We start from the raw sequence: 20,168 nt of genomic DNA, 5'->3' as shown, positions 1-20,168 counted from the left end.
CAGCTTAGCATTTTGCTGACATCGCCTGAGGATGTTTTGCAGAATATCAGTTTCCTCTCTTCTGTTAGTCGACAAAATACGACTTTAAAAGAGCCCATTTTACAATTAAGAAAAAAAAGATCTATAATAAATTAAAACTAAAACTTCTAATCTGTCTTTCTTTCTCGCCACATTTTGTTTTTCAGGACCCCCTCCTTCCTCTGAAGTCCCTGCAGGTCGTTATCCGTTTATGGTGAATTCAGATGACGGGCGGCAGGTTCCTGTTGTACAGGCCTACGCCTTTGGAAAATATCTGGGTTATCTGAAGGTGACCTTTGATAAAGCTGGGAACGTACTGACGTCGACAGGAAACCCCATCCTGCTGAACAGCAGCATCCCACAGGGTAAAGACAAAACACAACATTTTGCTTTTGTCTAAGTGTGACTTTGTTTCTGTTGTTTTCACTCTCTTTATCTTTAACTAATTTTTTTATGTTATAAGAATTGAAAGAACTGTAATTGCTCACTGGGAGTAAGTATTGATCTAAAGGAAGAAGACTCAGGCTGCATTACTAATGGAGTTTTATTTTGCCATGAGACCTTCATTTTTTCGTCAAATTCATCATTTATTTGAGAATTATGTGATTTATCTTATGATGTCAGACTGACAGCAAATATTAAGAAGATGTTAAATTGAGACTCTTGTTTGATTCCTATTTGAGGATTGAAGGTACAGAACAGCAGTGCTGGTCTGATGATTATTGTTGAATTTTTTGTCTGCGAGGTGAATTTGATTCAATATGAGACGACGAGCTCCTTCACAGTGTTTATTAAACAGATTTACATGGATTCAGAGATAATCTCTCTTTTCGTAATAACCTTGTGTTGCTGCAGCATTGAGCTGTGTTGAAAGTGTTACAGAAATACCGACACTTTGACATACTCTTTAGCGTTCGTATGTGACGCACAGCTAAAACACATTGTGAAGTGTGGTTAATGTTGTGAAATGGTCGTGGTTCGGTCTAGGCAACAAAACTACTTGCCAAAAAAAATCAGGTTTTGGGTTCAAATAAGAATGTTTGTTACATAACATTAGGTGCCGTCAGAGTGCAACAAAATAACGTTACGTTAAACCAGCAGCAACTTTTGGTTTCTCAAGAGATATGAACTGCAGTCTCCTGGGTGAAAGTCCGGCCTCCCCTCCCTCCCACCATACTGGCAGTTTCTCCCTCTTTATACTACATAAGTTGCTCTCAGCGTCAAGTATTGCCATGAATGGGATTACATTGGAGCTGAAAGCCCAGAGAGTCTCATAAAGGTGCCAAAGGGTGCCTTTGCCGTCAATATCACACCCTAAGGGGCGTGAGAAAGCATCAGTATTTCAAAAACCTGGGAATGAGAATGTGCTGGTTATATTGTAAATATGAAAAGCTCCAAATCAGACAGAATGTGTTTAGAGTAACTAGGAGTGGTGACAGGAAGTATGAAAGACTTTTAATAATATACAAAAACACTGTGACTTATCACCTCAACTCCTACTGAAAGTAAACATCTTCTCCAGATCCAGAAATTCTTGCCGATGTGGAGGAATGGAAAAAGAATCTGAGCAGCTACTCGGCTCAGGTGGTGGGAAGGACTCTGGTCTTCCTGAACGGGACAACTGAGGAGTGTCGATTTCAGGAGTGCAACCTGGGAAACCTTCTCTGTGATGCCATGGTAAGTATTTAATAATGAGGCATTAAGGAGGTAAAGGAATATTCCATTGAAAAAACAGAGGGTCTACACTGGTCAGGCGCGTCTGTCACCTAAAAGGTTTGTGTCTTTTATTTAAGCAGCTCCTCATTAAAAAGAAGGTGTGATATAGCAGCCACACAGTGACAGTACAGAGAACATGAAGTACACTGGTACATGAAGTGTTCACTTTTATGTTTAATTATTGTGCATGGTGCCTTATATACATATGTGTAACTGAGGGAATCTGCTTCTGGTCTTCATCTTTCAGATCGACAACAACATCAGATCCTCTGATGATCTCCAGTGGAACCACGTCAGCGCCTGCATCTTCAATGGAGGAGGCATCCGCACATCGATTGACGAACACACCAGGAACGGTCAGAAGTGTTTTAAAATTAGAACCCGAAAGTGACAGGAAATAATATGAGATGATTTTGGTGTGAGAAAGAAAATGACTTTCTGTCCTCTCAACAATTACATGAGAACTTGTCTCTCCGCATTATTTAGAAAAACATGTCCTGTGGTTATCTTCAGTACACATGGACATACAGGCCTCTCTAACAATGTGGATCAGCTGCAGCTGATTTAGAGCTCAGTAAGACCAGGAGAGACCACATCAGTCCAGTTCTCAGATCTTTGCCAAAGACCTGACTCTGAAAAACTACTGCTGGTTTATAAAATGCTGAATAGTTTATTTCTGATCTGCTGCTGCCTTATGAAGCATCCAGACCTCTCAGATGGTCTGCGTTAGCTCTGCCTCCAGAGTCCAAACTAAACATGGAAAGGTAGAGGTCAGTTGTCACGTTCCACATGTCTTAAACAAACAAAAGTTGAGGTCTGCTCTGACTCTGAGTGTTTTTTTCTTATATCAGGGCTTAACACTTTTTTGCCACTGCATTTTTAGTTTGGGACTATTTATTCCTAACTTGCATTGTAATTTTTACTCACTGTTTAAACTGTTTTGTTCTGTTTTTTTCTAATTGTAATCTTCTATTTGACCTTGTTTAAGTCCTTCAAATCCATTTATGTATCTTTTTATATTACCTTTCCTCAAAGTGCAATGTATCATCATACAACAACTCGGATGATATTTAATGAATTATCCTACCGGTTAGGTTATCTTACGAAAAAGAATCATGGTTGGTTGTTGTCATGTAACTTCATGTACAGTTGCATAACGTAAAGGTTGGGCTAGGAAATGAAAGTCACGTAGATTAGGTTAGGAAAGTGAAGTTATGTAGGTTAGGTTTAGGAAATGAAAGCTACATAGGTTAAGGTTAGGAAATGAAAGTTAGGTAAGTTAGGTTTAGGAAAAGAATCATGTTTGGGCATTGTCACGTTATGACCTGACGCTGAGTTACGTACGAAGAGTAATGTTATTGCATGACAATATATCTTAAAATAAATAACTCGGTTTCACATGGGACACAAACTCCAGTCTCGTGGGGGAGAGTCCTGTGTTTGTTTGATTCCATCTACCATCCCAACCTGCCTTTTAATGAGGACTATCACTTTATGTACTACTTCCTTTGCTCCCTTCTGAAATATGATGGTTGTATATGAATAACTGGCTCAAGATTTTGCGGGTCATCTGTAAATTGTGGTCCATTCCTTTTTGTACGTATGCATATGAACAGCACATGAAAACAACCTGCAAATTCACACTACACTACACATATGATTGCATGTTCCTGTGGTAATCCTTCTGCCAGAGGAACTTTGTAAAACAGTTATGATGTGTCGTCTGCAGGTTCGATCACCATGGAGGACCTGATCTCCGTCTTACCTTTCGGAGGAACCTTCGACCTGGTGCAGCTGAAGGGCTCCACGCTGTTTAAAGCCTTCGAACACTCAGTGAGACGATACGGCCAGAGCACCGGAGAGTTCCTCCAAGTGTCCGGTATTTTTTATTTTTACATTGTTTCCATCCTTATATATATATATATTGTTTTTATTAGAATACTCCAATCTGTCAGTAGTAGAAGACGACACACTTTCTGTATCAATTAAATTTGTTCACCCTTAAAGAATTCTGTGAAAACGTCAGAGGTGCTGGAGAGTGTATTTCGTTACCTTCGGACTTTGATATTCTGCTACTGAGATATTTCAGTTGGTACGTCAAAGGTATTTCAGTTTGATCCTCAGACATGTATTGATTAAATTTCTGTGTCCTCTGACAGGATTTCATGTGGAGTTTGACTTCTCCAAACCTAAGGGGCATCTGGTGAAGAGCCTCAGCATCCTCTGCACAAAGTGTCGTGTTCCACGCTACGAGCCTGTTGAGGATGAGACGGTTTATAAAGTGGTGCTGCCTTCCTACATGGTGAAGGGTGGAGATGGATTTTCCATGATCCCAAACGAGATGCTCAAACACGACAGCGGTGAGACTTTGTTTGTTTCAGGAACTCGTTGTAACGTTATCATTTACTTGACCCTGACTTTATTTTACCTTTTATTTCCTTCCAGGGAATTTGGACATTTCAGTCGTGTCCAACTACATCATGCAGAAAAAGACAGTTTATCCTTCTGTTGAAGGACGCATCAAGATCTACAACTCAGCTTCTAGACAAACCGCTTCAATGGTTTTATTGGTTTCACTGGGGCTGCTATGGACTCTGTGGGGGAGTGTGTGAGACTGACTTTACCCAGAAACACAGAAGGACTGAAAAAGGTTTCTAACCAAACTGCACGAGAACTTGAAGCACTAACCAGACTGAAGGATGTCATTTTAACTATTTCACGAAAATATGATTTTAATTTTACCTTTAATTGTGTTTTACAATGATTGTAAAATAAAAGGTAAGCCCATTTCCATGTGGACCAACTTTGGATGAAACCGCAGCTAAGGCGCTGTAAAAGCTGCAGTTCCTGTAACGACCACTAGAGACAACTTCAAGGAGACAGAATGTTTTGAGTTAAACGGGAAATCCTCAAATGTCTTTTCAGAAACATGAAATAAAAACACTCTTTACACAAGAACTTATGGTCTCAGATTTTAAATTTTACTAGTTATGTTTCTTTAATGGCAGTGTGAAACATTGTTGCATCACAAAGGTATTATGGCTTTCAGTGAAGTACAGTCTCAGAACCCATCAGCTCTCCCCTGGCGACAATAAGCGTCTGGGTGCAATGACAGAACAAAAAGAACTGGGTACAGCATTTATTCCTATGAAAGTTGCTCAGTGGCGCATGAAGGCAAAAAAGTTTGACTTCCGGGTATAAAATTACCCAGATCATCTGCATCATTGGGATCACAGAGCAGGTGCACTGACTTCTGCCAGCCGAGTGGCTGACTTCGACTTTAGTGCTTGAATAGGGATAAAATTATTAAATTGTGCAGCTCTTCTAGACTTTACAAATGTAATCGAATTGAAAGGATCAAATTCCGATTCCGAAAACCAGTCAGTTTTGTGGGGAGGCTGTGATGCTCAAAAAAACGTATCCACTGATTTACAGACGTCTCTTTCCCAATGTCAGTCTCTAGGAAGTCTGTTCGGGCCACAGGGTCACACATGCAAACCCAAAAGTTGTAGACACATAGGTTGACCACTATGTCAAACTGGCTTTGAAATCCCGAGTATGTACAACTGTGGCTTGAGCAGCTACTTGACCTGTCCACCAGCTACATGACTCGTCTACCATACCTACATGATCAGCTGCAGGTGGAAGCCCTTAAGAGTTAGTAAGCATTTAGCTAGCTATGAAATGTTCAGGGGCAGGGTTCAAATAACCATGGCATTGGTGAGTTTGATTTGTACTAGTGCTGGGCACGTTTTGTAGGGGTGTATTGTGTGTGCTACAAATCAAATGTGGCTGCAGCTACACGTCTACTAAATCCAGTGCACTTTCAAGGGGTGATAGTTTCAGGAGATCTAGCGTAGCAAGCAGATATCCTGGACAAGACTTTCTCTTCCGTACAGTGGTGATTTCGGCAAATAAGAATGCAGATAAATTAAAGGAAATTACCACTTTAGAATGAAAATACAGACAGTAATTACTGACCCTCATGCCGACAAAAAGTCCAGTGTAGTTTTTTAATCCACAAAACTCGTTCGGGGTATCGGAGGACAACAGCTAGTCGGAATGCTGTGTTTACATGGCAACTCGCGCGAGACTAGCTGATGTGTGTTTACATGGCAACTCGCGCGAGACTAGCTGATGGCTAGTGGTGGTGCTAGTTCTCAAGTCTCACGCAAGTTGCCATGTAAACACAGCACGCCTGCAGGGCAGGCTAACTGACCACGGTGAGAAATTATGCTATAAAAGTGGAGTAAATTACATCTTTTCAAGTCAATTTTGCATGCTGCGGCTTACAATGGACGAGCCGTTCTGACGTTTTTGAAATGCATTAGCAGAGTTTTGTTACATTTTCAAAATGTGGGTTCCGTGCATTTCAAGTCTAGCTGTTATTCTGGCTAGCTGTTATCCTCCGATACCCCCATTTCTTTTAATGAAAGAAAAAAAAGAAAAAAAAAAACTGAAAAAAAAAGCTAAATCATCATCACATGGGTCATGAGACTGCAATTCAGTCAATATGTTCCACCTCTCCACACGGAATGACGTTGGTCAGACTACAAACTCATCCCGTTGCCCCCAGATCCTGGATACATGTGCAGTTATCTGTTTTAGAGATTAAAAGAAGCATGGTTTGAGTCCTATTAGTTTAGCAGGTAACTGATAGATATATTCGTAAAGATAAACCAGTGAATTATGTACAATATGTCTGGCTTCCCTTTACACTGCAACACAGTGTCTGCAGGTCCCTCACAAGTCTCTAATCCAATTTTAGAAATATTAGGTCATAAAGTCATTAAACAGTCTTACATTTGGATTTGTGAGCTCCTAATTGACTTAATTTGATCTAATTTCATTTATCCATCTTTTAATTTCTGTCAGAATAAGTCAAGCTTTTCTCCATGAGAGTCCATTTTTTTCTCACAATTTTTTAAATCTACCACTGAACCTGATACTTTATTTTTCCTTTATACTTGCACTTACCTATTAGCAAAATGTAGATTAACCTAACTCACTCTGATAACAATATTCCTACATAAAGCTTCCTATGCACAGGACCACATTTATACTCCTTACCTTTGTGCTTAGCTAAATTTGGCTTGTAAAGGTCTTAAAAAGCATTTAATTAGAGTGTCTGATACTGTAGACACCCTGAGCAATAACTATTGCACTGTGACTGCATGCTAATTTCAGACTTGGTGTGAAGATAATTTCAAATGAAGAAAAAACACTCAAATACTTATTATTCAGAATGTCTGGGTTAAAGTTCCTGTGAGCAAAACTCATGTATCTGACTGACCTCTGAACTTCCTGTGGAGAGAGGACAAGATTTCACTGTAGGCCTCTATCGATAATCACATTATGAGTTGTAGTTTAGAGCAGTTTATCTTCTCATTGTGGCTGTATGTCAGCTCACACAGAGGCAGCATTCAGCAGACTTTCTTCTGTCTGCAGCATCCACTGTTTTTCAACCAGAGTTCCTCAGAATTGAGGGAACAAGGCCTCCTCTGTGTGAGGGATCTTCCGAACAACGCTCGCTGCCTGTTAATATTCGGGAACTCCTCATTAGTCAGTTCACTGAGCGCCAACACAGCTGGCACCAGCCTGCGTATGATGTGAGTTGCCAAATGCTGCAGAACAACCACATTAACACTCAGTGGAAACTGTTCTCCATCTGCTTTCATTTAGCGGACGTCTGAGAGGAGATGGGGACACAGAGCTGGCACATGTCGGAATCAGACTGGGTCACATTCAGGACACGGTCCAGTTTCCACTTGTGGGTTTTTAGTATTACATTTAGTTATTCAGTGGAAAATGCGTATGTCTTGACAATACTTTTAACAGTCCTTGAACACATCACCATTCAAGTTAAACTGAGCAGTTTTCACTCGAGTGTTTCCTCTGTGTTGACTGTAAAACGATGACATCATACCACAGCAACATAACTGTCCAACATCTGGTCTTGCAAAACGATTCCTGACATCAAAGTGAAGCTCTATACAGTAAATTTAGAAACCTCCCAAAACATTTATTTTTTTTGTAACACAGATGAAGTTTAAGACAGATTAGAATACATCTAATAACTTTCAGTAATGTGCAAATATTGTCACTGGTATTGAAAGAAAAGACGACAGACAGCATTAACTGCAGTGGCGTCAATAAATATATATCTTTTTATTAGTTTATTTATGTACATTGGAATGTAGACATGATCCCAGAGGTTTTGGAAATAGTTGATTATTGCACTTCCATCATTGGAGATGTGGATACAGTGTTCAGTACATTATCTGCTTCACGGCGGTGGCTTCCTTCAGTTCCTGCAGAGGAGGAAACGCACACTGAAGTTTAACAATTTCTAGTCTTCATTAAGAGCTCTTCAATAAAGTTCATCTGTCCTGATCATTTCAAGTAGTAATTCAAAATGTTGGTGTTTTCTTTCCAAGACTTAGATGGTCATGTGTGCATTTAGCTGATGTTGGGTGATGGTTAGCCTGGCTTAGCGTAAAGACTGGTGGCTGGTGGAAACAGCTAGCCTGGCTCAGTGCCAAAGTTTATTAATATGCAAACCAACCCCTCTAGGGGTCACTACAACAGGTTAAATCTTGTTTATTTAAACCAGACACAAATAGAAATCTAACATGATTAAGAGTGGCGTCAGTTCAACTATTCCTTTAAAAAGGGGGGGAAAAAAAACTGTATTGAGAGTCAACTTTCACACCGATCACAACCCTCTGTTCGTGTTCATAGATGTATTAAATACACTGATGACCTTGGTGCATCATGGTGTGTTAAACCATCTGTACTGGTTCAATAGTAATGAGGTGACAGCTGTTCAGACCTCACACTAATTCACCACTGAGAATTTTATGTCATCAACACCTGCACTAAAGTTACACATGCATAAGCAAAGTCAAACTAAATAACCTGTTTGTAACAATACTTTATATTTAAACAACACTTCTCCAGTGGTGGAAAAAGAACATAGATAATTTACTGTGGGAAAAGAACTCATTCCACACTATGAAAATATTGCACAACAAAAAGTCCTGCATTCAAAACCTTAAAGTATGGAAGTACAAGTTTTAAAGCTTTGTGTCATATTCTGCCAAACTTTATGAAACATTATTTTTTTGTGTCATTTCAACTCTCAATGACATTTTGATTAAAGAAGCTTCTGGAGCAAAGTTTATGGTACAGTTTACAACCCAAATTGATTTTTGCAATTGATTTGCAAATCCTTTTAGACCTATATTCAATTGAATACAGTACAAACACGAGATATTTAATGTATAAACTTTTAACTTGATCATTTATACATTAAATATCTTGTAAATATACATTCACTCAAAATTTGATACCTGCAACATGCATGTTTACCACTGTGTGACATCACCTTTTCTTCTAACAACACTCAGTATACATTAAGGGAACTGAGGACACTAACTGTTTAAGTTTTAAAATATAGATTCTTTCCCATTCTGCTTGATATACACCTATAGTTGCTCAAGAGTCCAGGGTCTCGGTTGTTGTATTTTGCACTTCATAATGTGCCACACATGTTCAATGGGAGTCACGTTAACAAAGCCACACTGTTGTACCACGGGCAGAATGTGGCTCAATGTCTTGCTGAAATAAACAGGGACGTTCCTGATAAAGACGTCATCTGGATGGCAGCATACATTGCTCCAAAACCTGTATGCTCCTTTTAGCTTTCATGGTGCCTTCACGGATGTGCTGTTACCCATAATGCCATGGGCACCAACACTCCCTCATACCATCACAGATGCTGGTTCTGAACTCTGCACTGGTAACTATCTGGATGGTCCTTTTCCTCTTTAGCCCGGAGGACACAACGTCCATGATTCTAAAAATTATTTCAAATGCGGACTCCTTAGACCACAAAACTCTTTTCCTCTTTGTATCATTTCAGAGTCTTAACTTGCATTTGTAGATGCAGCAACAAACTATGTTTACTGACCATGGTTTCAAAGTGTTCCTGAGCCCATGTAGTCATATCCTTTATACAATCATGCAGATTTTTGATGCAGCCTGAGGGGTCACAGGTCACAGCCATTCAATTTTGGTTTTTAGGCTTGCTCCTGATGTGCAGAGATGTCTCAAGGTACTCTGAATCTTTTGATGAATTGCAGACGGGGAAATCCTTAAATTCTTTGCAATTGTGCATTGAGAAAGGTTGTTCTTTAACTGTTGGACTGTTCGCCCACATAGTTTTTCATGACGTGACCATCCTTGCTTGTCTATGACTGAGCCTTTCAAGGATGCCCCTTTCACACCCAATAATGAATAAACCACATCATATAAATTAAATAAATCTGTTACCAGTAAACCAGTTTATCTGCGTAATGTTTTAAACTGGCGTTTTTTGAGCACTCCATATCTTCCCCAGTCTTTTGTTGCCTCCGTCACAACTTTTTTGGCACATGTTGCAGGCATCGCATGCAGAATGAGTGTATATTTTAAAAAAAAACATTAACGTTTATCAGTCTGAACATTAAATATGTTGTCTTTGTACTGGATTAAATTGAATCTAGGTCAAAAAGATTTGTAAATCATTGCATTCTGTTTTTATTTACATTTTACACAATGTCACAACTTTTTGGGAACCATGAGTGTAATATCAGCAAAATGTGCTACATTTATTTAAAGTAAAAGTACTCTTGTTCGGCAAAATGTTGCCTGTAAATGGAAGCACAATGACTTCTACTCCGGGCTTAACATTCATACTTACAGAAACTAAACGTACCGTAAATCCTCAAATAGCAGGAGAGACAGAGGAGAGAAACAAGTCTGATGTATTCTGTCTTCAATCATGTTTTAGTAAGAATCTGCTGTTTCTGAATCTGCTGTTTCTGAATCTGCTGTTTCAGATCAAAAACCTTTCAGAGGACATGAATAACTCCCCTTGCTGCTAGGAACTGATGCTCACAATAAGATGAATCTCTCATGTCAAATACTGAAGTCCTCCCCTGCCCCACTGTTAAGGATTTTGTGGTATACATTCCTAAACATGTGTCTCAAACACGTGTCTCTTCCTGTATTATGTCTTTACATTCTCCACTGTCACTTGTTTACCTTGCTGAGTTCAGGAAAAAGCTCCTGCACTGCAATGTCCAGCAGGACGTACGTCATCTGAGGAGACACAAAATGTCCCATCAGTTAGAGAGGACACCAGGAAGCTGTGATACAATCACACAGTGTCAGTGAGCTTCACTTTACCTTTCAAACTCTTTGTAATACAGGAAACAAAAATACAACAATGTATTTTGAATTTGATTTCACCTTTTAGTTATTCTGACAAATGTTTTAGGACAAACTGAAATCGTAAAACGTTATGTACAACTGGGTATCTAAATGTACAGTATTTGTAGTACTGGGTATCAAAATTTTTTTAATTAGTTTTGATCAGATAGTTCATGATTTGAAACATTTTTAAGGCTGTAAGCCTGATGTGCTATTAGGTCAATACACCTGTGTGTACCAGTCTCACTCAAACAGCACAAAAAAGAGTTAGTGTTTCATGTTATTTCAGCGCCCAAGAGTGGACACACACACCAGCAAAAGGCAGAGAAGAAAAAAACTGGCCCATTTAAACAATATAAGTTTAAAAAATGTTTCAAAAAAGGTTCTGTACTTACTTACTGCAGGTCTGTTGTTTAACCTGCTGTTTCTGTTATTTTGTCCACCTGTACATGTTTTTATAGTTCAAAGTTGTTCTGTTTACCTGCTTGTTGAGAACAGGCTGCTGGAAACCGTCAAAGAGGAGCCGGATGCCTTCGTATTTCGCCTCCTGGCCGATGCACTTAACCACAAAGTCTGAAATCAAAAACACACTTTAGACTTATTGAACTGTTGCAACATCGAACAGGTCATCTGTTGTCAGTTCTGACCCCTCTAAAGTCTCTGCAGAGCACGTTTGGATGTAGAACTAGCACATTCCTGAGTACAGTGATACGGAGTTGTATTAATATTGAACTGATGTGGTGTGTGTGAATGTACACTGTCATCTTGGATCAGTGACACTCAACTTTTTCTAATTTACACTGAAAATAAACTGATTCAAACTGGGTTGTTTTTTTTTGTTTTTTTTACTTTGTGTGTAAAAGTCAAGAGTGCATAAAAGAAGCATCAAGCACTGTGCCAGGGGAGGATCACCCCCCCCAAACACACCAAACAGAGGTCCGTGCCCTGAATTTCCTCAACTCCTAAAACTGGCCCCTGGACACCTGTCATTTTGCAAAAGCGGCCATTGGGCAAAGCAAGTTGAGTATGCCTGTCTTAGACACACCTAAAGCACATTAAAACAGCTTAAGCTAGAAACTTTCAGTGGTATTGAGACGTTTTTTTCAGATATATAAATGCAATAAAAAGGTTACATGCTTTGACGTCTGTTCCTTTTAAGTTTCAACTTACTTGGAAGAACAAGGTTGAATGGTAACAGAAACCAGAAGTGTATTTCTGACAGGACACACACTGAAACCGAGGTCTTGAACGAATTAGTTTTCTGATAATACAATTGCTACTTGGAATCTGCACATCTGCTGAGGTGGAGTTTGGGGAACTGAAAGAAGATAAGATGGTTTCCTCTTTTCATTGCTCCATTCCCTTTTGTTTAACAGCACTCAGTCTGTGCTTTTAAAGCTTACGTCTGGTGATATTCTGTATTTTTCTTATTGTCAATTAATTCCATGAAAAGAGACCAAAATTAGCAACGGGTGAATGCTGGAACCTGCTTCTCTCCGGGGGTCATACTGTATATTTGTATGGATTTTTTGGATTGCTTGTGTCGTTGAAACACTGCATCTGAAATCATTTTTATTTAACTTCTAAAAAACCATAAGCTGAGTTGCTTGTATTTGCATGAATGTGACTGAGTTTGAGCAACTGATTGCTGAGATGTGCGTCACAGTAACTTCATTAGGCGATAACCCAAAGCTGTGTGCTTGTCCAGTTGTTTTGAGTTCCTCTGCTCCCCAAAGAGGCATTAATGCAGCTTTAATAATGAACAGGCAGTAGTGAATTAACCTGGTTTAACTTAAAGCCTTCCCAATGAACTAATCACATAAATTTAGACTGAGTAAAGATACAGAGAACCTTTAAAAGGTACTGACCAAGTCTTCCTGTTGTCTCACACTACAGCACCACACAGATACATAAATAGGGATTAATGAAACTACCTGTCATTGTGACTTGAAAACTGACCTGGTAAATACTTCATCATCTCCTCAAACGTCTGCTTGGCTCTGATTTGTTTGTCCTCGGTGGTTCGCTCCTCACTGCTCTCACAGAAAACAGCGTCTGCGGAAATAAATGACAACACAAAGCACAACTTTAAATTTTATTAAACACGAGCATTGATTTTTTTTGTTTCTGTAGTTTAAAGACAAAAGAGGACAAAAGAGTTGTGCAGACATTAAACTACAAACATGGCTGCAGATACCCAAACCAGCCTACACAGATGCAGGAATCTATTTGATTGCTCTTTCTGCTATTTCTCAAACTCCACTGTCCCCTTAAATATGTTTCACCAGATCATTTTTTTTAGAACAGACCATAAGTGGATTGCCGAACATTCAGTACGTTTACATGGGCTACGGTTACATGATGGCTTCTTCATTCCGAATGAGAAGCCATCATGTAACCGTAGCCAATGTGTGGTTAAGAAAAACCTCTAGTCATGGCCAATGTTTAAACAAAACTGTACCACTTTATTGATCATTATTTTTCAAGACAACACAACACACAGTACGTATACTGCCGTTTAAAAGATTGTAATCAGCTGTTATGTTGACGTTCTTCTTCTTTCCTTGAAAGAAATGAATGAATGAAGAATGAAATGATTCCTAACCTCCATTTAGTCAACGTTCCCACAGTAATGTATGACAGGGGAGAACACTACTGAAACTTGGATTCTGAAGTTGTTTTCCAGTCCAGAGAAAACGAAGAGACCCTCGAGCATTACTGAGGTTGAAACTGGGATCTGTCGGTCTACAGTAAATTTAGCTGATACTCCCTGATCAAATTCCAATAGTGCTAACATTAGACCAGGGTCTTGCATGGGGCTGGGACTATAGACTGTGGTCGAGGAGATTACAAACCTTTGAATGGTAGTCTACATGTAGTCTATAAGAGGAAATGCAAACACACACCTCTGAGCTGTGTGATGAGGGAGACCAAGTGGTGTTCCTCAAGGATCTGCTCCAGTTTGGACTGCATGTACTGATCCATGTAGGCTTCAAACGTGTTCTTGAACAGGATCCTCCCTGCAGCCAGGCAGTGGTGCAGCCAGTCCGGCGTGTGGAACACTGTCCGACCTGCCAATCAAAACACCAAGACAGACTGAAGAGTCAAATCACAGAGAGGCTGGAGGGGGTGATTTAATATACATGACAAATACCTAAAAGCTGTTTCTGAAGCAACTGTTTCCTGATGACATGTAATGGGAATTTGTTTTTACATCAGCTTGAATTCCTCATGCACAACTCCTATCTATCTCTTTCTGGAATTTCTCAATTGTGGGATCAATAAAGGTGTATCTTATCTTAATGTCCTTCTCTTATCTGTTAAGTCTTAAAACACTCCTGTTTTGCTGTGCCTGCTTTTTGGTGATACATTCCTATACTCTACATTTATTTGCTTTATATAATCTGGGGGAAATTATTACTGCACTGCCTACTTGTATTTCATTTTATTCCATCTGATTGTATTTCAAACATGTTTAAAAAGATTTATTTTTCATATATGAATCACCTTCAAATAAACTTTCCTAGACTTAAAACATCTTGACCGTGTAGCTTCCTTTTTGATTCTGACTATGTAACTTTATATTCCCTTTTAATTTGGTGTTACTGTGTCTGTTTTTTTTTTCACTACCACATCTCTTTTACTGAAAGTACTCACATAAATGGAATTGGTAAACCTGTACCGTAAGGCGCAGCTAAAGAGAAGTGAGTTGTTCAGGAGTCAAATTGAGAAAAACAACTTTTAAGGTCTATATCCTGTTTAGAAGTTGCTGATGTTTTGTTAACTATGTTTAGTGGTTTAATATTAAATGATATCTGAACTGCTGCCTGGATGTTTGACCTTTAAACATCCCAAAGTAAGTTCTTTGTATCCGTAGGGTACAGAAAGTCAAAAGATCAATTTAAGGAACTCGACCCTAGACGTGCTGACATTACCATTGTATTCAACTTGGTGAGCATCACTTACCGACGTACATCATGTAGTCATACATGCCGTCTACAGAGACCATTTCCATGAAGCAATTGTAGTTTTGCTTCCTCTCTGAACTGTCCGACAGGTTTGCGTTGTTTCTGAACAGGTCGTTGAAGAGCTGCAGGCGAAAGTAAACCAGTAAGTGTTGTGGCATTAATACCAGTGATCATTTTGTGTTCTCCTGTGTTTTTCAGTTGAATTTCAGGGAAATTTACATATAATGATAGAAAAAATAAATAAATAAATGTTCATACATAGAGGATTTTATCCCAATCATCCATCTCAGTTGGTAACACAATGCAAGTGGATGTAAACAATGGGTAGGTTACTGCACTATAAACGGTTTATATATAGTGCTTAAAACACTAGTTTCCTGCCCGACACACAGGCTAACACCCATTTATCCAAACTGTCTCCATGGAGAAAAACATAAAGGTTTATTACACAAGCTGACGTACCTCTTCCTCCCTGTGGGCAGAGGAAATTCATTTCCTTCAACTCTGATAAAGTGGAACTTTTTAAAACCTTTGCAGACTGACAGGAAAGCTCCATTTAAATAACTTTTGATTAAGTGTTCGAGATAATTCATTACCCCTTGAAGCTGGCTGTTAAAGTGCCGTGGGCGTGAAAGAGTAAACATCCTGCTTTGGTGTGAGCAGCAGAGTTTATGTTGAGCAGAACTTTTTTTCTGTTTTACCTTCTTGTTGTTCTCGGCGGAGGGGCTGAGGATGGTTAGCTCAGGTCGGCTGGGTTTGGGTTTGGGCGACTCACAGGAGCTGAAGAAGGACTGGAGGAAAGGGTCCAGGTTCTGTCCTTTCTGGAAAACAGTTCCACAGTGTTTAATATCATCAGCAGGACTCTACAGTGTGAGGACTTCACTTGCATTTGCCCCTATATATGTGTAGTGTGTGCCAGTAAAAGATTAGAAATTACCGAAACCTACTAATAGTTCAAAAACTACAAGTCCCACAATTCCACAAACTGCAACATCCCAATAACAGCAGAGTTTACTATTGGTGTAAAGTGAGAGAAACGTGAACAACACGGGAAAAGTATCGGTATGGACAAGCTGTAAGTTAAATCACTAAAAATTAAGCTCAGTATTTATTTTGAGAGAGACTTCACACTGAGGCAGCTTAGTTAACATTAGCATGGCAACTAGAAACAACAGTTAAACTGAGGACAACTTAAGCAAAGCTACGTGACCCCTGCTGTCACTTCAGTATCCACTGAAACCAGTGGAGGGAGAACTGAAAATGTTCCCTTGGTTACGTCTTCCATCATCACAGTCCTCCACTGCTATAGTAACTACATAGTAACTATCGCAGCTATTGTCACAAAACTATAGTCTAAAAATACAAAAAAATAATGACGTCATATACTGCTGGGTAACTGAGTCATACTTTATTAGTTGATTTATTTTTAATGATCTAAATCTACAAAGTCACTAGTAACTAAAGTTATCAAGTAAATGTGGAGTAAATAGTACAATGTTTTCCTCTAAAATGTAATGTAGTAGAAGTAGAGTGGCAAAAAAGGAAATACTCATGTTAAGTGGTAGACTTGTACTTGATTACAGCTCTTAGGTAAATGTACTTGGTAACATTCCACCACTGCACACAAGGAGACTGAGCAGACACGCAGTATAAATATGTAAGTGTTACACTGTTAAACACTGTGTGACTTAAACAATTTTCATACTAAAGTTCTTTGTCAGCTCCTAATTTTTTCATGTAGGAGCATGTGTACTTTCCATAACTTTTCAAGGACCTGTTAAAAAAATCTTGCCCCACTTGCCCACCATTTTTCAGTCATATCAGAATGAAACTCTATTCAAACATAATTCCAGCTAGCTAGCATAAATGAAGGGAGAGACGGAACGTGGGGAAAAATAAAGAAACGTTCATAATGGTAAACCAAATGCTGTCACCTATTAGAGCTACAGAAAAATACATCTGAAAATAAATTTGCTGAGTTTACCAGGCCTGGAAAATCAGTTTGTAAAATTCCATGACTTTTCCAGGTTTTCCATGACAATGGGAAAGCTTTCCTTGAGAAAGAAGGTAGCATAGAACCCCTTCTAGTATCATTTTGAACTAGTCACAGCACTTTTGGACTAATCTGTCTCGAATTCCTGCTCAGCCTGATTTTTCCTTGAGGATCCTGGACTCTCGTATTACAATACTGAGAGAATCAAGAAAACAAAGGAAGCTTTCAGACATGAATGTGTCTTATTTTCCTACCCCCACACAGAGAGGTCAGGGGTCAGCTACACAACCACACCCAGGGAGCCTGTAGGAGGCTGGATGATTTCTTCCAAAGGTCCTCTGGTTAAGAGGAAGTCTCCAGCCTCGCCCCTTCTCCTCCATGCACACCCTGTTACACACTACACGTCCACCACAGTGACTTTTTGCTGGGGAAACAACTGCTTCATTTAGGAGCTAGCAAAGGTTCTCTTTTTGGCAACCACTCTGTGGTTTTTGGCTCACAATAGCATCTTATAGTGTAGCAGAGGGGAGTATCAGTACCAGCAGGACACAGGTGCAGAATATTGATATGAGGGCTGAACAATTAATCAGATTCAAATCAACATCATAATGTGATAGAACACAATTTTCTGTGATTTTTAAATGCTACACAATCTAATGACTGATTAATGGTTGATGCTCACAATACTACTGTGTGAAAATGGCTAAAGCCGGGTTCAAGTGCATTCTACATGTTTACATACTAAGAGAAGTGTAATGTAATGTGCTCAGAGCAGACATGTGTTGGCGACTGGAGCAGAAAACAAACTGACAGTGAAGTCGTCAAGTGGTGGTAAATATACAGTTTAAGCTTAACTTTGTTCATGAATAAATGCTGCAGCTCCCAAAGACCCAAGTTAGTTCTCTTGTCTTCTAGGTTTTTTTTTTAAAGATAAATAAAGATATTCATATCTATTAATGCATCAGTTAATCTAATTTCATTATAATATGTAGGCCTGGTCTACATGAAAGAGAAGTTTATTTCGCTGTTCGCTGTATCCAGTGTTGTGTTGGTCATACTAAAGAATGATTTACTGCTTCTTTATAGTGAATAATACAGATGTGGAAGAGGATAAAGGAAAAAGATTATTCTCCATAACACTAGTTGATATGAAGCCCTGGCTGAGGGTTGCAATTCTGCACACTCACATCTCTCCAACATCACATGAGCTCCTTTAATGCAGTATGAGATGTTCGCTGGTTCGACTGGGATTAACTCATAAAAACAAATGTCTTAATTACCTAAAGCCACAATGGGCAAGTTTGACCCTAAAATGTAAATAAAAATAAAAGTTACAGACACTATTAGTTTTTCCATGCACTGTATTATTACCTTCATTTATTAATTTGTTTGGTTACAAATGATATTAATGAAAACCTTTAAGAAATAGTTCAACAGATTGGAAAACAGGCTTATTGGTATTTTTGTTGAGAGTCAGATGAGAAGATTAATACCACTCTCGTGTCTGCACTCTAAATATAAAGCTACAACAGGCAGCCTGTTAGCTTAGCTGAGCATGAAGACTGGAAACTGAAGAATTTCCTGTAGGTTGGGAAGTGCATTTGGAAATAAAAACACATATCTGGAAAATAGCTGCATTATTAATCATCATTACAGCAGCATTTCAGCTCAGGAGGGACTCACCTCTTTTATCAGCTTTCCTGGCACAGACTTAAAAATTTTTCCTGTACGAAAAAACAAAAACACTCAGTTAAGAAATCGATTGAACAGTAAAACAGTGAAGGAGGAAAAGGTGAATGTTCCAATTAGTAATCAGAAAACTGTGATACATAGAAAAGGCAGAGTCAACAGGAAATGAATCACAACCAACTGAGTTTTCTGAGATGGATATCCAGCAGTATGTCAGATTAAAATGTAGTTTTACTTACATGAATGTAAAAGTAAAAGCTTTGTGGATATGCTTCCATAAGTTTTGTACCCCATCTGCCTCATTCGACACAGTGTGAAAACTTTGGTTCATATCTCTTTGATAAAAATGGACATGCACACATTTCAAGGAAGAGGTAGGAGTCACCCAGACCTGGCCAGGTAAGGGTTCAGTGCCTCGCTCATAGACACTTTCTCTTGATGTAAAACTGTGTCAAGAAGGGAAATACTTTGACTTTTATTTTCTGAAACTCATTCTGAAGTGGCAGGGCAGGATGATATGACTGGAATCAATATACACAATATTAATAAGAATATTTTCTAATATCACAGCGTAGGGAATGTATGCTAAATCCCATATAAAGTAATAAACTGAAAAGCAATTAACGGCAAACCATTAGGTATATAATGTGTGCATACCCAGGTTGACATCGGGCAGCATCCGGTCCAGGAACTGAGACTCCATGCTGTGAGGAGACAGGAAGTCTGCCAGCAGCTGACTGTTACTGAGCTCTGTATAATGCAGGAGTCTCTGCGTGCACACACAAATACACACACACACCCGGAGCTTAATACATTTATAGTTTAGACATATAACTTAAGTTCTTCTCCAGATCACCAACTTAACTTGTAATATACATAAAACAGTCTGCACATCTTGTACGTACTATTGACTACAAAACATACAGTATGTAATGACTACAACAATAACACATGCCTGTTTCCACTCATCATGACATCATACCTTCCTAATACTGTTTTGTTTTGCTGCCCTCTAATGACAATATGGAAGTATATGTAATGCAACTATATTCAGTTCAAGAGGTGTACTTGGTTTAGTATCTCACTCCTCTTACCCATGAGAAAAACTAGTGCTCAGAACCAATGATAATACAAGAGGAAAAACATCAGCTAGAGTTTTTACTATCAATGTTGAATACCTGTAAATACTCCTCAAATTCTTCCCTTTTTGATGCGAGGAACTCATAATTCTTTGGTCCAATAATTCTTTTGGATGGAAGCTGTGCATCTGCAAATGTGCCTGGAAAAAAATGATGAATGAATGAAGCTCATTATAGAGAATATAAAAGGAAACAGCATCTGATTTATATTTTCCACAACTGAGAGCTAATATTGTCATTAAAGGGGAAGTTCCGTTTTTTACAACCTGGACCTTATTTCTGGCATTAAATACGGTTGTTTACTCACCCAGATAAGTTTGGTGTCATTTGGAGTCCTTCGGAAGATATTTAGATCCGCGAGAGCCGCGTACATCCATATAGTGGGAATGA

At 39.0% G+C, this 20,168-nt stretch overlaps 2 protein-coding genes across 3 annotated transcripts in view; one reads left to right on the top strand and one right to left on the bottom strand.

Moving 5' to 3' along the window:
- The first annotated feature begins 167 nt into the window (after positions 1-167).
- LOC126398411 (5'-nucleotidase-like) lies at positions 168-4,686 on the top strand. Its single transcript, XM_050057727.1, has 6 exons — positions 168-383; positions 1,541-1,695; positions 1,982-2,090; positions 3,464-3,613; positions 3,894-4,094; positions 4,180-4,686. The coding sequence occupies exons 1-6, from the start codon at positions 230-232 to the stop codon at positions 4,344-4,346; spliced, it is 936 nt and encodes a 311-aa protein (XP_049913684.1). The 5' UTR covers positions 168-229; the 3' UTR covers positions 4,347-4,686.
- A 3,187-nt stretch (positions 4,687-7,873) lies between these two features.
- The window catches only part of LOC126398395 (sorting nexin-14-like), a 30,165-nt gene continuing 17,870 nt past the window's right edge, over positions 7,874-20,168 (bottom strand). For both annotated transcript variants that reach the window (XM_050057704.1, XM_050057705.1), the window contains 10 exons: positions 19,818-19,918; positions 19,297-19,408; positions 18,634-18,674; positions 15,659-15,778; positions 14,956-15,079; positions 13,896-14,060; positions 12,949-13,044; positions 11,471-11,562; positions 10,822-10,878; positions 7,874-8,045 (listed from right to left, as the gene is read on the bottom strand). In XM_050057704.1, the coding sequence (XP_049913661.1) occupies positions 8,004-8,045; positions 10,822-10,878; positions 11,471-11,562; positions 12,949-13,044; positions 13,896-14,060; positions 14,956-15,079; positions 15,659-15,778; positions 18,634-18,674; positions 19,297-19,408; positions 19,818-19,918 (950 nt within the window). In that variant the 3' untranslated portion in view covers positions 7,874-8,003. The remainder of the gene's footprint in view (positions 8,046-10,821; positions 10,879-11,470; positions 11,563-12,948; positions 13,045-13,895; positions 14,061-14,955; positions 15,080-15,658; positions 15,779-18,633; positions 18,675-19,296; positions 19,409-19,817; positions 19,919-20,168) is intronic.

This window comes from Epinephelus moara, chromosome 12, assembly GCF_006386435.1.
Source record: "Epinephelus moara isolate mb chromosome 12, YSFRI_EMoa_1.0, whole genome shotgun sequence".
In the NCBI taxonomy this organism is placed as follows: domain Eukaryota; kingdom Metazoa; phylum Chordata; class Actinopteri; order Perciformes; family Serranidae; genus Epinephelus; species Epinephelus moara.
This window is presented reverse-complemented; position numbering and strand designations above follow the sequence as displayed.